Raw genomic sequence first — 15,467 nt, 5'->3', positions numbered from 1 at the left:
GTGTGTGTGTGCATGTGTTTGTACTAGAAGTGGTTTGTCTAATTACAAGCAGAGGACCACATTACTCGCTCTAAGCTCTTGACCTTTTAACCTAAAAGTTCAAGGTGAGTGTCGAGTTTGACACGTCAACAAGTCGACATGCAGCATTTTGGCAGAATAATTTCAGTCCCTTTGCAGCCTTTAACAGAATATAACTGGTATGAATAGATTAGTGGGTTAATAGATGGATGATTTATTTCTTTAATATCATTCTTCCAGCGTTTATTTTTACAGCAGGTGGATCATTGAAAGCCTCCCTGCAAGATTATGATAATCAGTCTTTTGTTTCAAGTGCAAATGTCAAACAGGGAGAGAAAATCATTGCTAAAGTTCAGAAATGTACAAAAACTTACAGTTGATCATTTCTAAAATAAATGACAGTTCTAACAGACAAATAAAACACTCAATTTTCATTATCATGGTATAATTATGATATCTGTCGTGGTATATTTTCATTATTATTTATGTTTTATTGCCTGATACAGACACACAGTGGTGAAAGATCCTTTATTCAGGTAAAAGTACTCCATTACAAGTTAAATCCTGCTTTCAAAATTTAAAGTTTTATGCAAAGCAGCAAAATTTAAGTATATATTCTGAATTGTATGAAGGTGTGTCCATCTTTAGATACTGTTTGACACCTTTACAACATATTTTATGAGCTTATAGTACGTTTTGTATGTGAAATCTGGCATAGTAGTAATCATTTTATTTGCACATTTCAAGCTATGAGATAGAGACAGAGAGCATACAATCACATATATAAAACATCAGCAAAGTACAATCACACACAAAAAGCAACAGCATAAAATATATTTAGAATTGAAATCATCTATAAGATAGAAACAAGCATGTTGTGCAGGAAAAGTAGACATTCTTGCAAAATAGAAGTACAAGTTCCTCTTTAGTACAGTATCTGACTTCATGCATCTATTTATTTTATACTTTCAGTCAGTAATATATCCGTCAGTATCATGCAAACAGGTATAAACAGACAGACTGACACTGAACACACAAATCTAACAATCAGTAATAAATTGAGTTCTGCTCAGAGCAGCTGCCAGTATGTTCACACTTATGGATATTTGATACACCGTACATAATGTAGACACTATAGCAGTTTGTGGGGGGGAGACCTTCTGCCATGGGAAAAGTCATGTTAAACCAAAAACCTGTCACCAGTGGTGGGAGAAGCATTCAGATACTTTACTAAAATAATAGTAGGAATACCACAGTGTAAAGAATGTAAAAATACTTCATTACATTCAAGATTTTCTGGAAAGAAGTAAAGAAGTATTATCAGTACAATATACTTATATTTCAGAATAAAAAGTACTCATGTTGCAGCATTATGTTGTTATGTTTTATGTTATTGCATTATTCTTATTACTGAAACATTAACATGTAAGCAGCATTATGTAGTATGTATGTTGTAGATGGTACTTTTACTACTTGTTTACTACTCTTTGCTAGTTCAGTCTTTTACAATGCATCATATTTTATAAGACGAACATATGTTTTGTGATTTAAATCTCTGAATCTGCAAACTTTACAGATAAATACAGTAATATTTCCTTCTGAAATGTAGAGAAGTAGAAGTGTAAAGTAGAATATAATAAGAATTACTTTACTCAAGTACAATTACAAGTAACTAAAAACTGTAGTACAGGACTTGAGTAAATGTGTTTTCCATCACTTTCTTTCACACATCCGACTGGACATTTAAGTTTGCTGGCATTACTTTGTGGTTACTGTTTAAACTGTCGGATAGAAGGCTACGTGCACATTTGCACTTAATATGTGTGTGTGTGTGTGTGTGTGTGTGTGTGTGTTGCTGGTGCATCATGCACTCATTCAAGCATTCTTCAAATTCATTAATGACACATGTGCGGTCAGTTATATAATCCACTTGAGATGATGCAGCTTGTCCAATATGAGCGCAAACAAAGCTGGCGGTTGAGTCCAAATTCCTCCATCTCAGAGTCCTTGAATGGAGGGAAGGAGCGGAAGAGAGGAAGGAGGGGAGGGGAGGGCAACCGGCCGAACAAGGAGCTCTTTATAATGATTGACTCTTTTCACGGTGACTCATCGTACTTCACAGGCCTGTCTGTGGCCTGAGGAGGCCTGCCCTCGGTTTGCTGAATGACACACTGTGTTGTCAGAATGTCAGGATGTCATGTCGGGATGTTTGGAGTGCCCTCGCTCCGACATCACACACACACACACACACACCTCTGCTTCTCTTGTACGCTGTCAATCTCTGCTTCACTCAAATTTTTAGTTCAAACTCACTTTATCTGGCATGGTTATATAGAAGTAAGAGTTCTGCCAAAGCTGGTTGTACAGTTTACAATATTAGATTAAAGAAATAGTTTAAGAAATGTGCATATTTGCTTTCTTGTTGGGAATTAGATGAGAAGATTGATACCACTCTTGTGTTTGTGCAGTAAATATGGGGCTACAGCCAGTAGCGAGTTAGCTTAGCTTAGCATAAAAACTGGAAGGATGGTGAAACAGCTAGCATGGCTTAGGCTTTAAAAAGAAATGAAATATAACATGTCAACTAGTGAGTTTTAGAGGTGCTGGTAGGCGGATTTCATTACCCTTGGACAGAGTCATGCTAGCTGTTTCCTCTTGCTTCTAGTCTTTGTGCTAAGCTAAGCTAATTGGCTGCTGGCAGTAGTAGTTACAGATTTACTGTACAAATATGAGTGTTATCAATCTCATCTAACTCTTGGCAAGAGATCAAATAAACCTACTACCCCAAATGTTGAACTGTTCCTTTAAGTACAGAGCTTGGGCCAGGGGGCTGTTAGCTTAGCTTAGCATAAAGACTGGAAGGATGGTGAAACAACAAGCGTGGCTCAGGCTTTAAAAAGAACTGAAATATAACATGTCAATTAGTGAGTTGTAGAGGTGCTGGTACACGGATTTCATTACCTTTGGACAGAGTCATGCTAGCTGTTTCCTCCTGCTTCCAGTCTTTGTGCCAAGCTAAGCTAATTGGGTGCTGGCAGTAGTAGTTACATATTTACTGTACAAATATGAGTGTTATCAATCTCATTTAACTCTTGGCAAGATATCAAATAAACCTACTCCCCCAAATGTTGAACTGTTCCTTTAAGTACAGAGCTTGGGCCAGGGGGCTGTTAGCTTAGCTTAGCATAGAGACTGGAAACGGGGGGAAACAGCGTGGCTCTGTCTAAAGTTTAAAAAATACACCAAATCTAACCTGATTTAAACAAACAAGATACATGTGAATAAGTTATTAGCTTTAGAGGTGCTGGTAGGTGTATTTTTGGACAGAGCCATGCTATCTGTTTCACCCTGATCCAGGTTTTATGCAAAGCTAAGCTAGCTTTTCTCTTGCTTCATCCTAGGAGAAACATGGTTTGGATACACTTAGAGATATTCTATATTTGTATTATTGTCAACAAATCCCATGAAAAAAACAAAACCAATAATGAATTGATATACAAACAAATCTAAAACCTGAAATATCATATTCCTCTGTGCCATAGAGCTCCATTGTTGTCCAAAAAGGAAATATAGAGCTGTTTTTTTTAACAATTCACACTATATATTTGTGATGTGTTTCTAAAAATAGAATCCGAGGGCCAAAGACAGGATGGGGAAGATGTAATATATTTAGTTGTTTCATGGATTTGTTGACAATTACAAAAAATATAGCTAGAAAACTGGTTTTACAGTGCAAAAAAATTCAAAAAGCCCACTAATGCAGGAATCATTTCCTGGACAAATAAAGGTTAAACAAACCTAATTTCTGTCAAACATGACAGGTGTGTTTCTTCTCTACTTTTACATGTCGACAGCTGTATAATCCAATCAAACATAGAGTCCCAACGACAGCAAACATGAACACCAGTGAGTAGCAGTTAGCAGGTAGACAGTTATTACAGTTTATGGAACTGTTACACATCCTGCCAATTTTTACGGTACAGTGCTTCAGTGTTTTATATCAGAGCCATGTGTAGTAAAAGAGGACTGACTGATGGGTTTGTTTTTTTTTCTGGCAGATTCCCGGAGTTTCCTGGACAGCATGAACCACGCCAGCGGCTCCACAGAAGGAGAGTTGTTCAGATCAGAAGTGTCAGTCAATCCTGCTTCCTGTCAAAGGATCTTTGGCTCCATGTGCTCCGTGTCATCAGGCAGCCCCCTCCCACACACAGACAGGTACCCACACCCCACACATACCTGGTGTGTTTTCAGTGACTATCCAATAGCGTACAGTGTATTGGCCTGTCCAAGACACCACATGTTGCATTCTTACCATTGTTGGATTAACCTTCTGTGGGCCCCGGGGCAAAAGTTTGTTTTTGGGCCCCTATTGACCCCCACCTGGTAGTACTCTAGACCTGAAATGATTGGTTAATTAGTTGATTGCAGACATTTTCTGCAATTAACTAATCAAACTACTAATAATTGGCAACAATTTTGATAACTGATTAATCATTTAAGTCACTTTTAAGCAAAAAAATGCCCAAAATTCACTAGTAGTAGTTTCCCAAATGTGAATATTTGCTAGTTTTCGCAGTTTTTCCATGATAGTAAACTCTACATCTTTGGGTTTTTGACTGTTGGTCAGACAAACAAGTCATCTTTATCTGTTATCTTGAGCTTCAGGGAATAATCATTGGCATTTTTCAATATTTTCTGACATTTACACTTTGCAGTATCCGAGTATCGAAAACTGTCAAGTATTCAAAGGTTATTCTCTGAATTTAAAACAGACTGCCAGCTTTGTTTTATTTAGATTCATTTAAGTTCTTGTTCAGCTGAGGGTGTTAAACCAACATTTAATATTTGAGATGTTTGGCTTCTTTTTGTAGAGAGACATGTTCATATTTCTCAATCTAACATGTCAAAACGAGTATTGTTTTGGTATCGATACCAAAGCTCAAATATCATATTGACGCTAGTATTAACAAATGCCATAAGATACCATCATCCCTATTTGTGTAACTTTATTAGAAACAACATCTCTTTTTTTTCATATCTGTTGGCCAATAAGTAACAAGAAGTGACAGAAATTCTAAAGTCACTGTATGTTTTAGGTTGTTAAGAAACGTCGTCCCAGTTCCATAGTTTGTGCACCAGAGAGTACTGACCTGTTTGTTTTTCAACCAATTTGTTTTTCCAGTTTGTCCCTGTGGTTGAGTGGTTTGACAAGTAAATAATATTTTGCTCACCATTCTGTACTGTTTTGAGACTAAAAAATGCGCTTCAAATTCTACTGTATACTACAGAAAGTATCAAGTCATTCCTGTCCATATTTCATATTTAATTCCAATGTCTATGTCTTGAAACAAGACAGAATAAAGAGGCTTAATGCACCAGAATTGAAAAATAAAACATGATTTTAGAAAATATCTTTAACCTGCTGATTTCCATTAGAAACAAGTTCTTGCTGTTTTTTTTTTACATGTTTTGTGGAAATAAGATTTTAAGGACTCAGTCACAAACATTTTTGCAGCAGTGGTTTGAATTTGAAACATAAAATGCTACAGGCATTGACTGCAAAGTGAAACAGTTGTTTGGCTACATGCTGTTTGTTTTAATGCTTCATTTATCTTGTTTAAACTTTTGGAAACATACTGTACCTGATGATAACAACACTGATTAAATCGACACTCTTAAGTCTTTGTTTCCACTTCTAACCCGCTCTCCTTCTCCTCTGCAGCTCCACTCCGCCTCCAGCGTGGCATGACCGGACTCCAAACTCCCAGAACTCCCCGATCCCCCCTCAGCCCTCACCTCCTCTCTCCCTCAGCACTCCCAATGCCCACAGTTCTCCCCGGGGGGTCCCGAAAAGCCTGGGTGGGGGTCCAGGGGTCCACAGGGAGACAGACAGCACAGACTTGTCCTCGTTGTTGTTGGGGAACGGAGGCCTGGACCACAGCCTGCTGGAGGCCATGGAAGGTCTCGGGGGTCTGAGCCTCGGGGGAGACGGGGGCCTCCCTCCGCTGCTGCCTGAGAAGAGGAGAGTGGGTGAGGGGGGAGATCTTGGCTCCCGCTCCCCTTCTCTAAGCGGATTTTCCAGCCCTCACAGTGGCAGCAGTCTCAGCATCCCATTCACATACTCCATGACCCCTGACCCCCTCAGAGGACTCAGTGGGGCCTCGTCGCCCGGAGCAGGTATACAGTCCCAGATAGTCCAAGAATGAGGTCTCGTTATGTATCTGTGGCACTTACAGATTCACTTTATTCCATCTACCTCTTATATATGATCAGCCATTCTTCATGACATTGGAAATAGTAGTTTGATCTTAAGATACAGATGGAGTTGTCGTGGATTTATTCTATTTGTACAAAAAAATTGAACTTCCTGGGCAAGTTAGGTGGCAATTACAATTAATGCTAATTCAGCTAAGCCCTGAAATGTTTATGAGAGCTGCAACTTTTTCAAATCCCCAATATTTTTCACAGAAATACTGCACACTAAGACTTTAAGAACGCTTCCCAATTTTCCCAATCTGCAAACTTGACCTTGAAAATAATCCAGTTCTGGACCATGTTTATGCCAAAAGCCAAATAAAAAAAGCTTTCTTTCCCTGGAACTTGCAACGTATCACTCCACCCAAACTTCCTCAATCGACCATTGATCAAAACTGGACCACCTCTAAGATAAAACTAAACTTTGGCTCATAGATTTTGTTGGCAGCGCTGCTCGTCACTAAGGTTACCTTGTAGACATGACCTTATAGGCATAAACACAGAAGTACTTTTAACTTACTGGCTGCACAGGCAACACATGCCAAAATTTCACAGGATCGTTGCAAATTTTTTCAAATGTCTTTTGATAAATGGGTACAACTTCAGTCATTCTGGGCCGCAATAATCACAAACACTAAAACTTTTGCCACTTGCTACCAAGGACTAATTCACTTGAAAGGTTGATATATTTCAAGTCATAAGAAAAGTTATGTAATATTTTGACAAAAAAAGTTTTAATATTTCAATAATATTTTGAGACATTTCATATGAAAACTGCTCACTGTGAGGTCTGTGGAGCTGAAACATCCCCTGCTGTTGATTTATTTTGTTTTTTTAAATTCCGCTGCTTTGAACACCACAAAAAAATCCATTGACTTCCTGTATAGGAGGCAGAAATAGCAATAAAACAAAAACTGTGCATGTCTAGATACTATTAGTACTGAGTGAGAAAAATATAGTTTTGTAATTTGGGTGCACTGACCCTTTAACCGATTCTTTTTCACTTTATTTTTCTTTCTGCTGCCTTGTCATATTTGGGATGAAGCCAGACTAAAACCTAACAGAGAGCTTTAATCTGTTTCTTGCAGAGTTTGGCAGTAAGCAGGACACTGTGAAGTTTGTTCAGGACACTTCCAAGTTCTGGTACAAGCCCGACATTTCCAGAGACCAAGGTAAACATTGGTCTTGGACCGGAGAATCTAACAGCCATGTCCAAGCAGATAATACAGTCTTGTGCAAAGCTTGTCTCCATATACAGTATGAACATGATGATTCTAACTTTAGCTTATCTTTGTCTTCATCTATTGCACAGCCATCGCAGTGTTAAAGGACAAAGAGCCAGGTTCTTTCATTGTGAGAGACAGTCATTCATTCCGCGGGGCGTACGGATTGGCTATGAAGGTGGCCACACCCCCTCCATCTGTGATGCAGCAGAGTAAGAAAGGTACGTTCAGAATGCAAAAAGAGTTTAACAAAGTGCTCTGTTTTTCCTGGATATTAAGTGATGGGTTCACACATTTCCAAGTCAAGTGTCCATATGAACGGTGAAAGAGGTTTTCCTTGCTGTAATCATTCTTCCTGTTCATACTGGATATTAAAATATCCCCTTCAAATGTGCTTTCAATGTAAGTGATGGAGGCCAAAATGCATTTAAAAGTTGATGTGTCAGCTTATATTCAGCTTCAGCAGTCTGAGTTAGTCATATCAAGTGGATATCTGACACATTTACAGTCTTTTTAGCATCAAATTCCCTCTTTGTGTTTCCTTGGACAGTGTTTCCCTGTTGAGCTGCAGGTGGAAGTATAGTAACAAAAAGAGGGCACTAAAAAGACTGTAACGTTGAAAGATATCTACTTATATTAGCTTCAGATAAACTTTTAAATACATTTTAGCACAGAAGGAGGACTGTGGATTTTGTCCTCTATCACTTCCATTGTAAGTGCATTATGAAGGGGTCTTCTAATGGTCAGGAAGGGCTCCTGACTGATGTTTTAAGACACACTTGAAACAGTGAACCCGTCCTTCAAGACTGCATTTTATTTCGCTAAATGTATAAATCACATTCAGTGGTGATTTTCATGCAATACAATGTTATTAATTAAACTTCCCAGCTGCTGATATAAGGGCTCATTTAGCAGGATTATTTAATACATAGACGTATTTTTTTTGTTGTGTCAAAGTTCCAAAAAGTTCTCTCTTCCAGCTTAACTATTAACTATGTGTACTGAAGTAGCTCTTTGTGTGTCTGCAGTAGATCTGTCCAATGAGCTGGTGAGACACTTCCTGATAGAGTGCACACAGAAAGGAGTTCGTCTCAAAGGCTGCCCCAACGAGCCCTACTTTGGTGAGAACACTGCTGCTGTATTCAGTGTTTCCTGGATACTTTCTGCCTGTTTGCTTTTGTTTTATCTAATATCTAAATGTGGTTATATCGGATAGTGTCAGATATTAACTGACCTTGTGTGGTGTATCTATGCAACCCTGAGAGAAAACATTCACATCTTAAAAGTCACAATAATAAGATGTTAAAGTAGTTAAAATTAAATAATCATTGTGTTCATTTTCATTTAAGCAGTCATAGCAGCTGCAGGGTTGTAAGGTCAGACTCCTTTATTGGGTAGTTTAATCCACAGCAATGCATACTTTAAAAATAATCTCTTTTATCTCATGTTTTGTATGTAAAATCTTCATCTGCAAAGTCATGTGTCTAGATACAAGTCAGATAAATGGAGTGGAGTGAAATTGTAGTGCAGTATAAGTAGAGAGTAGTGCAAAATGGACTCAAGACTCAACTAAATTACTATTAACTCAAAAAAATATGGAATAAATGAACGTCTTCATCTGTCAATAGTCCACTAGGATGGACTCAGTGGGGTTATTACACCTCTGTATCTCAGGGTTTAAATGTATCTCCTCTGCTGCCCTCTACTGGTCAGTACGATGAGGTGCAGCTGGCTCTGTTATTCCTCACATACAGTATAATGAGTCTTAATGGGTCTATTTATAAAATGTTAATTATGAATTTATTTTTTTATTTTTCCTTGCAGGGAGTCTCACAGCTCTGGTGTGTCAGCACTCCATCACCCCTCTGGCTCTGCCCTGTAAACTCATCCTGCCTGATAAAGGTAGGCTGTGTGTGTGTGTGTGTGTGTGTGTGTGTGTGTGTGTGTGTGTGTGTGTGTGTGATACTGATGCAGGGCAATTTTCGCGTAAGGCTTGAAACAGTAACAGAAGTAGAGCAGAGTATCAAACCTTAATTATTACATTTCGAGGAGCAACTGCAACCGAAAGTTGACACTAAATCTTGAGGTTTAGATTTAATTCTTTACATTTCTTTGCACTGAACTCTGTTGAATTATCCCTTAAGGTTAGTTTTATACTCTTTTTAGGCAAAATTCTTGAGCAGTAGCTTGTGTTTATACACTATGGACTGATGCATTTGAGTTTATTTAAGTTTTTGTAGAAAAAACTGATATAACTTAATTACTTTTAAAAATTGTAATCACAGTTTTAGTAACCAAACAGCAATATAATATTGGCCTTGTTATAAAATAACTTAAACCAATACCAACCCTGAATCAGAGGTCTTAAAAATGATGGATTTCAATAACATATTTTTCTAATGTGAAAAATATGTTTCCTATTTGTCCTGTATGTTTTTATATGTCAACCTCATCAATTGTAACCAATAAGAGGCCAAAGTCTCTCTTCAATGACGTTTCTTTATACACTAGATTCAATAAAAAAAAAGATATTGAGAAATGTTTTAAAACTGAAACTAAATTGGAACTACTTCTGGAATTCGTTAGCACTTCCCAGCTTTACTTGCATGTGTGTGCATGGATGTTTGCCTGCAACTACTCACTGCATAGATGCAGTTTGTACACGTCTTGATCAGTGAACTCTGAAGTGTGTTTGCTTCCAGACCCGGTGGAGGATCTGACCGACTCTTCTGCACAGACGGCGACAAACTCAGCAGCTGAACTTCTCAAACAGGGAGCAGGTACAACGAAATCTGTGTATTCTTAATTAACCCTGCATGTGTAAAACTAATTAAGCTATTATCTGCACACAACCTGCATCACTTAAAAACTCAACTGAAGTTTGTATCAAAACACAAATTTCACAACAGTCTGTTCATTTCCATCTCAGTTGATAATATCTTGATTTTGTGGCTAACTACTCCTTTAATTTCTGTGTCTGTTAGCGTGTAACGTGTGGTACCTCGGCTCTGTGGCGCTGGAGTCTCTGACGGGACACCAGGCGGTTCAGAAGGCGACCACGCTGACGCTCGCCATGGACCCTCCGCCGGCCTCCACCGTCGTCCACTTCAAGGTGTCGGCGCAGGGCATCACGCTCACAGACAACCAGAGGAAGTGAGTTTTCCCTGCACGTGCAGCCCAAACACACGGATCCAGATGTGATCTCACAGGAATCCACATGTTCATGTTCACACGGACTCTGTTTCAGCTTCATGTCTGTTTGTTCCTGCAGGTTGTTCTTCAGGAGACATTACGCAGTCAATACAGTCATCTTCTGTTCTCTGGACCCACAGGGCAGGAAGTGAGTACACGTGTCTCCACCTCAGCTGCACAATATTCTTAATTGATATTTTAATTTTAAAAATCCACATGAAAACACACACAGTAATAAACAATCCTACTGAGAGGCTGAAGGGCTCCATCATTTTTGAACGATAATTAAATCCTGGTTGGTTGCATTCTGAGTCATTCTCATGACTATTATGATTTAAATTGTGTTTCTAAAGGCATAAAATTTTGCAGGACAACTCAAAGTTGATTTGTGCTTTCAAAAGTTTTGGCTTTTTCTGTAAAATAAGCCAGTCCTACAAGCGACTATTTACAGAAAAAAAAGGTGTTGCATATGATAAAAAACTATTTTTGGACCTATAAAATTGTTGAAAACTAAAGATATTTGCTGTATGAGGGGAAAAAAACAAAAAAATAATTTGGAATCAAGGAATCAATGAAAAAACAAAACTACTCAACATTCATGTCTGTCTGTCTGTCATGGTGTTACAGTGCTTTGTCTTTCATGCAAAATTCACTAAAACATACTGTTGTTTCTGAAATTCCTTTTATAAGTACATATAACTTTAGATTCTGAGGTTTTCATGCAGTCTCTTTTCAAACATACCACAAAAAGGTCATAATGCATATACGGCATTTACATATTACATAAGGTGATTACATAATATTACAATTATTATTGATAAGTCACATAAGTGGTTTAAGTAGTGTTTTAAGTGTTATTATCAGAATGTAGTCAGAAGAGAGGCTGTTATTTGTACATTTATATTGAATGACATATTGAGGTATAATATTATATACAAATGAATGTAGTAACAGACAGTAATAGTGTGATATCGTGTCGTTCTGTCACAAACAGATGGACGAGAGGCAGCAGTTCCACTGCAAAGTAAGTCCCTTTTTATTCATGTTTTGTTTCTTTCACTGCACCAGTTTCTCAATGTTTCCTATTATCCTTTACTTCTCTTTTTGTCTCGTGATGATGTTTTGTATTCATTTAATGTCTGGAGTCTGGTCAGAGGTCTCAGGAAGACCATAAGACCGTCAGAGGCTGTGACCTGCCACATGTTACAGTTTGGAAATGGGTATATTGTCATTTTATATTTGACAAAGAGACAAAGGTCTGAACAACAAATATGTTTCATGAACCAGACTGTGCATAGCCTTAAAGTGACTCATCACCTAAAATCTTTCTCTGAGTATCAGCTTGAAAGGTTTATCATGTCAGTCACAATAGATTCCAGTGCCGAAAACGTTTCACAGTAGAGAAAGTATCAAAACATCCACAGAAACCTCTCAAACCAGTTCTACAACAGAATAAGCTTCTCTGTTGTGCATCTGTATGCTCCCTGCGTACCAAACACTATAAAATATGGCAGTGCTTACATGGTGTAACCCTCCTGGAAGCTTTAAATCCCTGTTGAAGGAAACATTTTGAGCATTTAAATGAAGGTATTTGTTATATTTGAGTGTTAGTAACATACTGAGCATACAGATGGGCAGCACAGAAGTGGATTAGGAGTAGTTTCTGGGTATTTGAGATAAGTTTAAGAAAATTCAAGTACACCAGAGTCTACAAACCTTTTCCAGCCATGTTTCAAACCTGCAGAGGGAGGGAGGGGTAGTTGATAATCAGGGACTCAAGGACAGATTTTGGGTGTCGTTTTAATTTAGTAAGAGAATCAACCTCTACATATAAATATCCCTGTTTATCTCCATCCCTTTCCTGCAGGATCTTCGGATTTGTAGCCAGGAAGTCTCAGAGCGAGACCGAAAACATGTGTCATCTGTTTGCCGAGCACGACCCCGAGCAGCCGGCGAGCGCTATCGTCAACTTTGTCTCAAAGGTCATGATCGGGTCACACAAGAAGTAATAAGGAGAACTCACTGCTGAGCGAGGAACCTGGACTGGGAGGGGGGGTGGGGAGGGATCAGCTTCCAACCCCGACTTCATATAAATATGAATGTGGACCACCAAGAGCCAAAAAAACTAAAAACACTCCAGCACCTGGTCCTTGGTTGAGTTGATCCTGCAGAAAATAAGCGTGTGTGCATTTTGTACTGACTGCACTGCAGGATGCTGCCACCAGGGGGAGTCGAGACTGTCGTGTATAAAGTTCTGCAACTCATCAACAGGAGGCTGCAACTACTCTGGAGCTTTTTATAAAATATGTATAAAATCATTGACACTTTTTCACAGAGGATCTAGTCTGTAAATTGGATTTTCTCACTTTATGACTACTTTATCAGACCTGTATTGTCAAACGTATTCTAAATGTATCACATTGACTTCGCTTGTTGCTGGCAGTCACAGCTGGCAAAAAATAACACACTTACTTCTGATAAAAACCTGGAGATAATTCTGCAGATCAACATATATTTCAAGGTATGATTAGAATTCTTTTTCCACATTGGTTGAAATGTGTAAATCAGACCACAAACCTATTTTTATATATATGTCAAAACCAACCATACTGTCACATGACAAAGCCAATCATGTGGTCGCCTTGTACTGCCCATGTGTTTATATATTGCTCAAAGTATTTATCCCTTTTTACAGATGTGTAAAAGTTTTTGTTTTTTTTCCCCCCTAAATATACTTGTCATATATTTTTGTATATTAACACATACTGTACATTAAGGTTAAAAGTCAGTGTACCTCAGAATTTATGCAATTATGTCACATATTGTATTATTGTGGGAAGAATTTGATATAGTTTTTCGCGTGGTTGTAAGATACTACATACTTGTTATATTACTAATATAGTTGTTAATATTTTCCTTTACCAGTAACACCAGTATAGGTTCCTGTACAGTTATTGTGCCATGAAAAGAGTCACTCTGAATTTAATTAGAGATAAAAACACAGTTATGTCTGAACTATAGTCCACATCTGTAAGGTTTTGTTCACCCAATTTACACAACAATACATTTTCTCACTTAACTCCAGTGGTATCTATAGTTTAGACAGTTTAGATTGTATCTATGCAGGTTTTGAAATATCTATCTCTTAGATTTCTGCCTCGAGTCCACTACAATGGAGGTGAATGACACTCAAACCCCTGTAAGATGTCATTTACTGCATTAACTGATGTTTTTGGGTCACTTGGGGGCAGCTGAACAAGCTGAAAACAAACCTTATCACCTTTTATGGCGGACAGTTATCTGCAAATGGTTGTCTATTTACAGTAGACAAAGAGTAACATTAACGTTCATTTTTCTGGCCATTTGATGATTGTAAATCCAATATTCACCCTCCTTTTAGCCTGTGGTTTGGTCTCCACCAGCTCCTGAGGAAAAATGTCTGGCTGCGCTTTTTTTTTTCACCAGCTAAAATACCAACATCCTATGTACACTTTGGTAATAAGAGGTCTACTCTTTTACAACAGAATGGCTGAAACTGGCCGTCATGGTCCGTCAGCTCTCTGACCAGATTATATTCTCACATTTCTGTGTGGGACAACAAGATTTTTTGCACCCACAGCCTTTTCCATCTTCTGGTGTTTTTTTTTAACCATGAAGAATTGCCAGTGCCGTCTTTTGTGATAAACCGAACTACATTATCGTCAAAAGAGCTGGCTGTGTCAGGGTTTTTTTTATATATATATTCTCTTGGTGTTTTCCTTCCCTCTGGCTTCATGTTGGCCACGTAAACCTAATTTGCCTCTGCACCGTTCCCGTCATGAGCCTAACTTTGTCTGGCTGCTGTTTGGTGCTGGGATGGCTGCATACAGCGGGTTTATCACAGCCTGTATTAAAAGGCTGCCTGCTGCAGCTGGAAAAGAGGTCGATTACAGTGGAGGTGCAGGCCGGAAAAACCAAAACAATGATCCAAAATAGAATAAAACACACTTATTTCACTGTAGGTTTGCCTCTACCAGTGACTCATTTACTCATTTGATCATTTATGTACATAAAAATACTGATTATTGCTTTAAATATACTATACTGTATGTTCAGTGCATCTTTGTACACCAATGAAATTCCACTTACCTCCATTATATTTAGATGGAGGCCAAAACTATCTCCATGTCTAGATACCACCAGAGTTAAGTGAGAAAATATGACTTTCTTTTCTAATTTGTGTGAACTGACCCTTTAAAATCAAAAGTATAGTTCCCAGGTTTGCCAATAGATGGCAGTAATTGGCCACCAAATTTCACACTGCGTGCTGGATCCCAGTATGGATGAGTGGAGCGTGTACAGAACTTTATGGTATTTGACAAAAAATTCATCTTTAGGATGGAATATTTGTTTGATTTTTCAGCTTTTCTCTCCTGTCGTAAACACACTGGTTTTATACGAAGAAACAGTTGCAGATTAATCAGAGCAGGTCCACACATGAAGCAAGAAAACACCCTCTTGAATAAACTCAACGATGTCAAAGTGCGTCCGAGCTTGTGTGTGTGTTTGAGAAAGAGAAAGAACATCTCAGGGTGGACACATGACAGGACGCTTTGGTTTTAACGAGCCTCCAGGTGCCTCGTAGATCCGCTGACGGCTGTCTGTCTCCGTCCTCTGTGTCCTGGCTGAGACTTTTACAGGCCAGATCATCAGATATCAGGTTTGAATGAGGCTCTATTCAGGATCCTGGTCTCTGCGGAGAGCATGGAGGAACTGGAAGTGGGACAGAGATGTGAGGAC

At 38.5% G+C, this 15,467-nt stretch overlaps 1 protein-coding gene across 4 annotated transcripts in view; it reads left to right on the top strand.

Annotated features, from left to right (window-relative positions):
- LOC121900990 (tensin-3-like) overlaps nucleotides 1-15,212 on the top strand; it is a 59,904-nt gene extending 44,692 nt beyond the window's left edge. For 3 of the 4 annotated variants that reach the window (XM_042417593.1, XM_042417595.1, XM_042417596.1), the window contains 11 exons: nucleotides 4,077-4,233; nucleotides 5,741-6,195; nucleotides 7,362-7,445; nucleotides 7,586-7,717; nucleotides 8,525-8,617; nucleotides 9,321-9,398; nucleotides 10,199-10,276; nucleotides 10,481-10,649; nucleotides 10,768-10,836; nucleotides 11,683-11,712; nucleotides 12,556-15,212. In XM_042417593.1, coding sequence (XP_042273527.1) covers nucleotides 4,077-4,233; nucleotides 5,741-6,195; nucleotides 7,362-7,445; nucleotides 7,586-7,717; nucleotides 8,525-8,617; nucleotides 9,321-9,398; nucleotides 10,199-10,276; nucleotides 10,481-10,649; nucleotides 10,768-10,836; nucleotides 11,683-11,712; nucleotides 12,556-12,697 — 1,487 coding nt within the window. In that variant the 3' untranslated portion in view covers nucleotides 12,698-15,212. The remainder of the gene's footprint in view (nucleotides 1-4,076; nucleotides 4,234-5,740; nucleotides 6,196-7,361; nucleotides 7,446-7,585; nucleotides 7,718-8,524; nucleotides 8,618-9,320; nucleotides 9,399-10,198; nucleotides 10,277-10,480; nucleotides 10,650-10,767; nucleotides 10,837-11,682; nucleotides 11,713-12,555) is intronic. The other variant, XM_042417594.1, reaches the window with a different exon arrangement.
- The last annotated feature ends 255 nt before the right edge of the window (nucleotides 15,213-15,467 follow it).

The sequence above is a fragment of the Thunnus maccoyii genome, chromosome 7 (assembly GCF_910596095.1).
Source record: "Thunnus maccoyii chromosome 7, fThuMac1.1, whole genome shotgun sequence".
Taxonomy (NCBI): domain Eukaryota; kingdom Metazoa; phylum Chordata; class Actinopteri; order Scombriformes; family Scombridae; genus Thunnus; species Thunnus maccoyii.
Note: the sequence above shows the minus strand (reverse complement) of the source record. Positions and strands in the feature narration are given on the sequence as shown.